The 10,088-nt window shown below is 60.0% G+C and overlaps 2 protein-coding genes across 2 annotated transcripts in view; one reads left to right on the top strand and one right to left on the bottom strand.

The window, feature by feature from the left end:
• Nucleotides 1-870: 870 nt before the first annotated feature.
• Nucleotides 871-4,253, top strand: LOC105307466 (proteasome subunit alpha type-7). The gene is made up of 6 exons (XM_011382986.2): nt 871-1,150; nt 1,796-1,920; nt 2,380-2,502; nt 2,991-3,110; nt 3,717-3,779; nt 4,045-4,253. The coding sequence occupies exons 1-6, from the start codon at nt 886-888 to the stop codon at nt 4,135-4,137; spliced, it is 789 nt and encodes a 262-aa protein (XP_011381288.1). The 5' UTR covers nt 871-885; the 3' UTR covers nt 4,138-4,253.
• A 1,385-nt stretch (nt 4,254-5,638) lies between these two features.
• LSM14B (LSM family member 14B) overlaps nt 5,639-10,088 on the bottom strand; it is an 8,721-nt gene continuing 4,271 nt past the window's right edge. The window contains 6 exon segments of the mRNA XM_011382985.2: nt 5,639-6,776; nt 7,369-7,554; nt 8,945-9,095; nt 9,414-9,575; nt 9,743-9,820; nt 10,032-10,085. Of these exon segments, the coding sequence (XP_011381287.1) occupies nt 7,383-7,554; nt 8,945-9,095; nt 9,414-9,575; nt 9,743-9,820; nt 10,032-10,085 (617 nt within the window). The 3' untranslated portion in view covers nt 5,639-6,776; nt 7,369-7,382.

Here is a 10,088-nt window from a genome sequence, read left to right as displayed (position 1 = left end):
ACACACGAACACGGTCATTACAGCGTTTACTTGTCACCGAGTAGTTCGGGGGATGGAGTCTGCAGATGAGGTACACGCTATGCTGTGACTTGTTTTCGTTTCTTGAGCATCTTTAGAGAGGAAGCTTCAAAATCCATCTGTGGCCTCATTCGTGTTAACACTGGATAAAGAGTCCACTGACCACCTTCCCCCAGTACCACCTCGGGCCAGCCAGGGTGGCTGGCTCTGCTTAACCCACCGGGTGTCTCTGGGCCTGGTGCCTTTGAAGGTCACCTGCTGAGAAAGCGCCTTCAAATCTGACGCTGCAGACCAGACGTTTTGGCCTCGGGGGCATTTGGCAACATGGAGACAGTGTTCATTGTCGTAGACTAGAGGGTGCTCCGGGCATCCTGGGCGGAGGACGGGGGTGGGGGGGGGTGCTGCTCTGGACAAAGAACTGGTGTTGCCTTGCAGAGTGGCTGCACCCTCTGAGTCTGTTCCAGCTTGACTGAGGCTGACTGGCCGCCAGGGACTTTTTTCAATTTTTAATGCATCCTTCACCGCTGTGCAGAACTCGCCATAAAAAGAGGGCTGAGCCCAGTAATAGTTGATGCGGTGGCCTTCCACCTGGCAGGAAGTCGGCCCTCCCCACTCCTGTGCCCATGCGTGCAGCTGCAGAAGGGTGTGGCGGCCACAGGGCCCTTCACGAAGGACCGCCTGTGTGTGCGTGTTGGAAGGCCCTGCGGGGTGGCCAAGTCACTGGGCCAGAGTGGCGTGTACGCGTGCAGACACCGCTTCCATAGCAGTAGCCGTGTTGTGGCTTAGCGTAGAGCAGCGCGCTGAAGGCACGGGAGTGGGCACCCGGTCGTGGTGCCTGGACGAGCTCTGCTGGAGTGGCCCGTTCCCATGGATGGCGGGGAGTGGTGTCCACAGCGGTGGCCCGCGGGGGTGGGAGTCGCAGGACCCATTAACACCTGCTCTGGGAGCTGTGCCTGGCGGCAGGGCCACGTTGCTTTCTTAAGCGCCGTGGTGATTTCGTTGGAGGTTGGCGTCCGAGGGAGGGACATTGTCGTCCTCGGTGTGGAGAAGAAGTCCGTGGCCAAGCTGCAGGATGAGCGCACCGTGCGTAAGATCTGCGCCCTGGACGACAACGTCTGCATGGCCTTCGCAGGTGAGCTGGGGCCAGTGCTGGCTCAGCGGAGGCGGCTGGGGGCGGCCGGGGGCGGGCTTTCGGGAGGCCCGCGTGCACCCCGGGTAAACTGACGTCCTTTAAAAGCAATTGATTTGGGTCTTTCAGAAAGGACTGGCCAGTTTCTGGGTGTGGAGGCTCCCTGCCCCAGGTGGCTGAAGCACAGGCACCCCAGGACGAGGGGTCTGTGCCGGCACCTCCACCACCACTGTCCACATGTCACTGGGTCAGTTACAGACCCGGGCGAGGTCAGGCTCGGCACAGCCAACGGTGCCAGGGAGGCGGGGTGGGCGGGGCGTGCTGTTCTGGAACCCATTTCCTCCCTGGGCAGGTCCCGCAGACTAGAGGACCCCAGTCCACCTCAACTAACCTAGGGCTTCACTTGCCCGAGCACAAGATCAGTGTGTTTGAACGTGGTCTGACACACAACTCTTCGTCTGTCCAGTGCTCTCAGGGGAGTTCGTGGAGGCTAACCGGGTGCACTGGTGGTCGTCCCTTGAGTGTGATGCCAGCGCCGGGTTTTCAAGCACTGGTCTTGGGGTACTCGCCCGAGGGGCACTGCTGTCCGCTTGTGTGCACTGTCTCCAGTCGTAGCGGACGTGCCGAATCTCTCTGCCGTCCCTGCAGGCCTCACCGCCGACGCGAGGATAGTCATCAACAGGGCCCGGGTGGAGTGCCAGAGCCACCGGCTGACGGTGGAGGACCCCGTCACCGTGGAGTACATCACACGCTACATCGCCAGTCTGAAGCAGGTGGGGCCCCTGCCCGTGGCTGGGCCCTGTCGCAGCCCCGGCCTCTTCCCGTCCAGTGGCGCTGTCCCCTTTAGTGGCACAGGGCAGTCTGAATGCACTTAAGAGAAGTGACAGCTTCTGTCTTGCCGTTGGGGATGATCAAGGAGTTGGGAGGAGGCTGAAAGCCAGCCACATGCCGGCCAGCTGTGCAGCCAGGATGCGCGTCTGCCGTGCTTCACGTGGCCTCAGTCGTGCTTCATGGTGCAGTCGCGGACCCGAGCACAGCTTTCTAGGGGAAAATGCAGGGCGGCAGGAACGCAGACAGTATTGGCTCATCTTGTCGGTCATCCGAATCGCGAATGGCGGGGGGTCAAAGTCAGCCCCTGAGCCCCGCACCAGAGCGCGGCAGGGTGGCGTGCCGGTGGGCTCAGGGGTCTTGCGTGCGGAGTCGGCACGTTAACACGCACCTCCTCCCGCCAGCGCTACACGCAGAGCAACGGGCGCAGGCCGTTCGGCATCTCCGCCCTGATTGTGGGTTTTGACTTCGATGGTACCCCGAGACTCTATCAGACTGACCCGTCGGGCACGTACCACGCCTGGAAGGTGAGTCCCTGGCAGAATAGACTTCGGTCCGTCTTGCCACAGTAACGAGGCCTGGGAGGCCGGCGGGAGGGCCCAGGCCTGTGCGGTTTACGTTGGCCTCATACAGATGCGTGGGCACGCACACAACCCCTTTGTCCCACAAAACTTCGACTCACGTGGCGGCAACAGTCGTTAAACGGTGGTGTTTGTAGGGAAAGGGCAGCGAGGTGTAAGGATACGCGGCATCACGTAAACGGCCGTGTGTTCTCAGCAATGCGGCGGGAGCAGAGCGGAGTTCTTGGCAAGAATCTGCCCCGGCTCCAAAGAGCCCCCTGTGAACAGGAGGCGCAGGGCAAGGCCCGGGGCCCAGGCCACCTCCCACCACGCTGCTCACCACAGCACCTGGGACAGGGAGTGGGCAGCCACTGGCTGGCCCACACAGGGTGTCCGTGTTCTTGGGTTGGCTCTGGATTGTCACCCCCCCATGTCATGCAACACCTCTCTTTCAGGCCAATGCCATAGGCCGGGGTGCCAAGTCAGTGCGTGAATTTCTAGAAAAGAATTATACCGACGAAGCCATTGAGACGGACGACCTGACCATTAAGCTGGTCATCAGGGCCCTCCTGGAAGTAAGCCCGCCTTTGAAACCTGGAGAAGACATTGAAGATGCCTAGCTGGAGTGGCATTCCTAGGGCTGGGTAGGGTGGGTGACACAGAACTGGGCAACAAGGAAGGAGGCGGCGAGGGCGTCTCCGCTTCGCTGTCCGTGCAGGCACACGGCCGGGCAGCTAGGGCAGCAGAGGGCTTGGGCACTTGCCCAGGAGCCCAGCTCACAGCCACCCCTAGCCCTCCCGATCCTCAGGCTGCTGCTGGTCAGGAATGAGGAGCACCAGGGGGAAGGGTGGGGTGACCTGGGCTTGGTCAAGACCTTGGAAGTGCTGGCAGGCGACGCCAGAGGCAGAGGGCCTAGTGGACAGTGCAGATCGCCGGAAAGCCCGCGCACGGAGGGGCAGGCAGGGCACAGCTGCTCTGCAGGAGAAAGGACAGGGGACCCAGCCCAAGTCTGAATGCCAAGAGGTGACAGGACGGAGCACAGCTATCCCAGAGCTCTGGGTGCTCGCACTCGAGCGTGTGCCAGTGCTGGGTTCAGGGCCGTGCCACTGCTCAAGGCACTTGGCAGAGCTTCTTGGTCTCGAGCTGGGAAACGGTGTCTGATGCTCTTCTCTCCCCCTAAGGTGGTTCAGTCCGGTGGCAAAAACATTGAGCTGGCGATCATGAGGCGAGACCAGCCCCTCAAGGTACTGGCCGCGCCCGCTGCGGCCTCTGCAGGGATCCGCGGCGGGGGGTGGGGGGTGGGGTGCAAGCTCTGGGCTGGCTGCTGCGGCCTTGGCACCAGGTGCGTGGTTCTTTCAAGGCTCCCCGCAGACCGGCCTCTGTCCCCTTGGCCCCCCAAAGCTGTCCCCAGCTGTGGGGTTGCTTCTACCTTCTGGTGATCACCTGCCAAGGAGCGCCCCTCGGGCCGCTCACCTGGCTTGGAGGCTGACCTTGAACTCTCTCTGGTAGATTTTAAATCCTGAGGAAATTGAGAAATATGTGGCTGAAATTGAAAAAGAAAAAGAAGAAAACGAAAAGAAGAAACAGAAGAAAGCGTCGTGATGGCCTCGCCGGCCGGTTTTTAATGCAAATCATGGAGGAGGATTCTACACAAGGCATTTCCATTCCGCTCATCAGTGCACCCAGGCGTCCCGCAATAAACTTGTTTTTTAACCTTTTTTTTAGAGAATGTGTGTCTTTTGGGGGTAATGGCAACTCTTGAGGAAATGGAGTCTTCCTCTCTGCTCATCTCTGCCTGTTCTCCTTAGTGGGGTTTTCCCCCCGTTCCTGTTGCCAGGCTCCAAGACGACAGTGTGTGGGGTCCCGCGGCTCGGAGTCCAAGTGCACGGGTGCTGCTGGAGACCAGCGGACGCAGAGACGCAGGACACGGCGTCGACAGCACGGACTGGGAACCCTGTAGCCGCGTTCACAGCTGTTTCTGGGCTGCGTAGACGAAGTCTTAACAGTTCTCATGTTTTCTGTCTCCCGTAACTTCTGGTGCTGGCTGATCCGGGCCCTCACCGTTTAGCTAGAAGGCTGCCTGTGGAAGGGTCCTATAAACCATCTCTGCTGCTTCGCACGAGGCCCAGCTGGCGGGCTGGTGCGGCGGTGGCCCTGGGTCCTGGGCCAGTTCCCTCAGAACCACGCCACGATTCTGGGCCTTCCTCCTCGGTCTCCAGCCTCTATTCCGGGTTCTCAGTTAACAGCACCTACGTACCCACTTCTAAAAGGGGGTCCAGAGGCCGATACCTAAGCACGGCGTAAAATGGGTAATTGTCAAAAAATTTTCCGTTTAAGACTTTAAGAGCGAGGTCAGTCATAGGTGGTAACTATGACTTGACTACTTAGAATTTCGGCGGAGGCAATACTTGTTTAGACCAACTGCAGAGTTGCCTGAGGTTTAGACCGTCCGCTCTGGCTGCGTGCATCAATCATGGACGCTATGGGAGGGCTCCTTTTATGGGTCAAAGACAGTAACTGCCAATAAAAAGGAAGGTTGCCAAGACTGTTCAAATCCTGAAACTGACAGCCAGGCCCAGACTTTAAAAGGCCAACCGCCCGCCAGTGGGTCCTGCTCTGGGCCCCACAATCGCAGACAGGCAGAAGGGAGCTGGCTGGGGGGGCTTCTAGTTGCCCAGAAACCCATTTCAGTGGGAGTGGGTGCTTCGCGTCTGAAACCAGCCATCTTTGGTTTGCCACGTGGGCCTGGGGTCCGCCCTGTAGCAGCTGCTGAGGCAACAAGAACACGGGTGCTCCGGGGAGCTCAGAGGCCAAGCGGGGGAGACGGGGCCGCATCTGCAGCAGGTTCACCTGCGAACCGAGTTCGTAGAATTTTATGTCCAAAGCGTGCGGAGAGCAGAGCCGCTCGCCCCGTGAGGCGGCCCCCAGCAAACGCTGCCCTGCACTTCAATCAGAGCAGCCGGGGTCGTCTGCTTCGAGAGCCCCAGAGGTCCCCCCGAGTCCGACCAGCTCGGGGCCTGATGGCACCCGCCTGGGGCAGCCGTGCTGGGCATGGTGGGATTTGGGCAGAGTCAACAGCACTATTTACTTTCACAGCAGAGAGGAAAGTTTTAAAGGTTTGTGTGTTTATTTATAAGTACAATTTACAGTACTCCAACAGAGCAGCCCCGTTGCTACGTTCTAATTCTTAGTTAGCCAGGAAGTCCTACAAAAATAAACCCAAGCTTTTACAGTAACTTAATACAGAACCAAACCTTACAGCTACTCGAGGGGGTTTAGTCTCCAAGGTGCTCGTGTTCAACACGACGCCGTCAGGGACGCATGCTTACACTGAAGGGCTGGCCCACCTACCCATGCAGCGTGGATTAGGATTCCCACCCTCCCTCCACCCCTGTAAAACAAAAACACAACTATTTACAGCTCAGGAATATGCTCTCGGTCAACCGACCTTGCAAGAAAGACTGGCTTGTTTCCAAGTGGCTGAGACACTGAACAGTGGCTGACCCAGGTCAGGGGCTGGCAGGGACGTGGCAGAAACAACGGGGACACCCCAAGGGGGCTTGTCCTAGGCTCCCACCTGATCCCAATTCCCATGGAAGATGGGCTCTGAGCAACGCTCTGCTCCTAGCTCATGTTAAGGGCCCCTCTTATGCACCCCCAGCCTGCCACCCTACCGGCCCCCAAAACTGACACCACCATCTGGACACCAGGGTGCCTGGTTTGCTTCTACAACATGATCTGCGGGACACCCCACTTTCCCTGTCCTAGACCCACCCACCCCCTCACCCCTGTGCTGGCCCTGCCTGGCTCCTGAGACCCCACCTGGCACGGGGGTGCCAGGCCAGCAACACCAGGGGCCAGCTGGATTACAGAGCCGCACCCGGCTGCCACACTGCCCAAGGAGATTTAGTTCCACTTTCAAAGTCAAAGCGGCCAAAAAAAAGTCACGAAATGAGAATCGAGCTTTCGTTCTAGAAACCTCTTTGCAAAATACCAAAACCTTAGATTACACTGTGTGCAAGTAAGAACAAAAGATCTTGACGCCCCGGAGAGGCTTCCCATAAACACTTCCCCAAAACAAGTGGTTCCAACTCAGACCACGTCCAAGTCGCGTGAAGTCCAGAACAAAAGTAGCACGTGGGAATTCTGCAAACAGTAAACAGAGGGGCCCAGCGTCTCCCATCAGTGCGGTGTCCTCCGTGGCCCTCACACAGATTCGTCTCTGCTGCTTCGGCAGGAGCCTGCAAGGGTAAGACACCGAGTAAGCGCGAGGCCCGTGGTGTTCTGCAGCGCCCCAGCCCAAGCCAGGCACTGTGGCCTAAGTAACAAGCAGGAGCGGCTCACCCTGCCCCTCCCTTCCCCCTCAGACTAGAGCTTCCCAGACAGTCCCATCACAAGCCACTGTGAAAGCCATTAGGACACCGCTCCAGCTCCCACTCACCCGACTGGGGCGGGTCAACACCATAACCCATTCTCGGCTGGGGTTCTCGGGGGCACACACATCACCCGGGTCCTCATTCGGGCAGTGCGACCCCGGCTTGTGACAGGCTCTCCTTCTTGACCCGCCCCTACCCTAGTGATGGCACCCAGCAACCCACTGTGGCCTGGGCCCCTCCCCAGGGCTGGGTTCCACTGGCCGGCGCGGGGCCTGGGGCCCGCCGTCCCTAAGAGCCCGCTGGGTGATTCGGCCTGGCCTTGAACCTCGAGGCGTCCCTTCTCACTGCACACCAGAGCCGGCCGCTCCCTGGCTCACAGCGTGACTCACAGCTCCTCCTGATGAGGCTCCCATCCCGCGTCCTCCCCACAGAAGACCTGGAGGGTCCCCTCACTCACCTCTGGCTGCCCCCTCACACTCTGCCCGTGCCAGCTCGGTGGGAAGTAGGGTTGCGCCGGGTCGTACCGGTGCCCCTGCCCCCTCGCAATCCGCCCCGGAAACCGCGGCCACGGAGAAACCTTCCCGACACCCCGAAGGTCTCCGTGTTGAGCTTCCTCTCCTCGGCCCATGTGGTCCTCCTGGAACTGAACCAGACAAGAAGCATGAGTCAGGCAGCCGGGGCACCCACTCCCAGCCTCCCGGGCCAGGAGGAGGAATTTCTAGTCACTGGAAGCCAGCAGAGGGGCGACCCAGCCAGGACTCTGCAGCACGAGACCCAACACTACCAATGTCCCCAGCCACGTCAACCAGGCCTGTCCTGAGAAATGGGCTGCTATGCACAAAACCCGCACAGCTTTGTCACTGAAGGCAAGCACGTGACCCTGATGTGCTCCAAACGAAGCCTTCACTGTGTGCCAAGCCCAGTGCCCACTGGGCTCCAAAACCTGGAGATCATGGTCCCCTCTGTCCAAACAAGCTTCTCCTGGATGACAAGGGGGTTGGGGACAGGGTCCCTAAGAATATGCTTGTTTTAGGGGTGGTGGGGACAGAGCACCAGCACCCTACTGTTCCAGCATCCTCGTGCCACCTCGGTATGCTGCCAACACCCCCGTGTACCTCCTGCGAGGACCCCGTATCTGTTTATGGGCCCCACATCCTCAGCCGAGCTGCTGCCAAGCCACCCCAAAGAGCCACCTGGTCTAAAGACACAGCAGGAACCCCTGGCCAACGGCCCAAGTCTGCCGCCACCCTCATATCCCACCAGCAACCCCCACCACCTCCGTATCAGCTACGTGCAGAAGCCAAGCTTCCCTCCACCCCGCCCCGCAACACTGGGAAAACCTCCGCGGTGGCCCGTGGCCGCGCTCACTAAAGACATGGCAAGACGCCCGACAGCACCCTGCAGCGCTCAGGGTGACCCCGCTGTCTGGGAAAGCCTCCTCACTCGCTCACGCTCGGAGTCCTCAGCACGCTCCTGCCTGACCCCCGCCCCGCACGCCCATGTGCTTCTCCCCAGGGCATCTGTACCTTATAACGCGTGTGTCCTCCCCCACCTACCTCCCCCCACCAGGACGCCTAGGCATGGGGGGTAGGCTCTCCTGGCTGGTTTCTGCTGTACCCTCAGTACCCGGCACAGTGTGCCCGGCCCCGTCTGCAGAACAGACAGATCCGAGTGTCTACCCCACTTGTTCTGTTTCTCTTATTGTCCAACGTGTCCAGGGGACACCACCGGAGCACCAGCTACTGGTGCTAAAAACAAAGCCCACAACGGGGTCACCAGCCCCAAGCAGTCAGGTGAAAAAAAAGGCCCAGGACACAACACTCTCACAAGCTGCCTCAGGGAGCAAGGGCCTCAGGCCACCAGGGTCAGCTGGGGACAGGAAGCATCACGGCAAGTGTGAGAGGGGCTGACAAGATCTGCCTGCGCTGAGGTGAGTGCATCTTCGGGAGCACGCCGGGCTCGGACCCCCGAGGCGGAGCACATCTCCCGCCAGCCCCTCGGGGTCTCCCTCGCCGCCCCCCGGGCCCTCCGACCTGGTCTTGAGTTCAGAGGAGATATTGTCGAAGAAGGACTTGGACTTGTCGTAGTAGCAGTTGGGCCCCAGGTGGTCCTCCTCGGCTGGCACCTCGTCACTCTGGGTCACCAGTGTCGGGTCCTTCTCCTCCCCTTTCTCCACTTTGTCATCTGCACAGAGAAGAACACCCCAGGATGCTGGGCCGCAGACAAAGCACCTTTCTACCAGGCAGGCCCTCGCAGGCCCGCTCCGCAGCTGTCCTCAGGCCTTGGTGACATGCTGCCAAGAGTGCTCTGTGCTAAGTGGCATCTCTGCTTCTGGCTCCTGTTGGCCCTGTCCCTGGGCCATGCCATCCAATGCACTGTCACTCTGACACTGGCCACCATGTCAGCAGCCCCGCCCTCACGCCACGGCGCCAGCGTCTCCCTGATCCATTCTATGGACAATGCTCGGGAGGACAACCACCACCTTCCAGGAACGAGTCAGACCTTTAAAATTCAGTTTCTTCTTAAACTCCTTGTCCAGCTCCTCACGGTTGAACTGGGCGTTTGCACTCTCAAAATCAAAGTCGCCTTCGAACTTGATGGTATTCTCCTTGACGTGAGTTGGGCGGCTTTGCCCCCTGGAGCGATTCCTGGTTCGTCTATTCCCTGAGAGAAACGACAGTCATGGCTGATGAGCCCTCCAGCCGACGTTCGTCAGGGCGACAGAGGGGACAGAGCATCCCGAGGCGGCCCCAGACAGAAGCGGGCACAGCGCAGGCAGAGCGCACCGGGGTGGCTCGCGGGCCCAGAGCACAGGTGGCGGCAGCTGTTACCTGATCTCCTCCTCTGGGGCCTTCTGTTTTCGTCGTTCACCTGCCCTTGAGTTTGCACTGTGGCCGGCTGGGCTATATCTAAGGCTCAAAAGGGAAGATTAAGGAAAGCAGCTGCGGGAGCGGAAGCCGGAGCCAGAAAGGCAGCGCGGGGCACATGGCGGGGCCTGCTCTGCAGGAGCTCGCGGCGTTTAGAATGGGGGCTGGGCTGTTTTTTAAAAAGATCCCCCCGGAACGCAGGATGCCCAGCAAGGACAGGGAGCACACCCCAGGGGCACAAGCGTGTCAGTACCGCTGGCGCTCTTGCTGCCTGGCGGGGTCGGGCGCCCGTTGAGCTGCATCCCCACTG

The sequence above is a fragment of the Pteropus vampyrus genome, unplaced genomic scaffold (genome assembly GCF_000151845.1).
Source record: "Pteropus vampyrus isolate Shadow unplaced genomic scaffold, Pvam_2.0 Scaffold500, whole genome shotgun sequence".
NCBI classification, from domain to species: domain Eukaryota; kingdom Metazoa; phylum Chordata; class Mammalia; order Chiroptera; family Pteropodidae; genus Pteropus; species Pteropus vampyrus.
This window is presented reverse-complemented; position numbering and strand designations above follow the sequence as displayed.

Excerpts from the sequence above, each read along its gene's own strand:
- LOC105307466 (XM_011382986.2), top strand. The coding sequence starts at position 886 with ATGGATGGCGGGGAGTGGTGTCCACAGCGGTGGCCCGCGGGGGTGGGA. Across the intron at positions 1,921-2,379 it reads ACATCGCCAGTCTGAAGCAG|CGCTACACGCAGAGCAACGG; the intron begins GTGGGGCCCCTG and ends TCCTCCCGCCAG. Across the intron at positions 3,780-4,044 it reads GGCGAGACCAGCCCCTCAAG|ATTTTAAATCCTGAGGAAAT; the intron begins GTACTGGCCGCG and ends TCTCTCTGGTAG.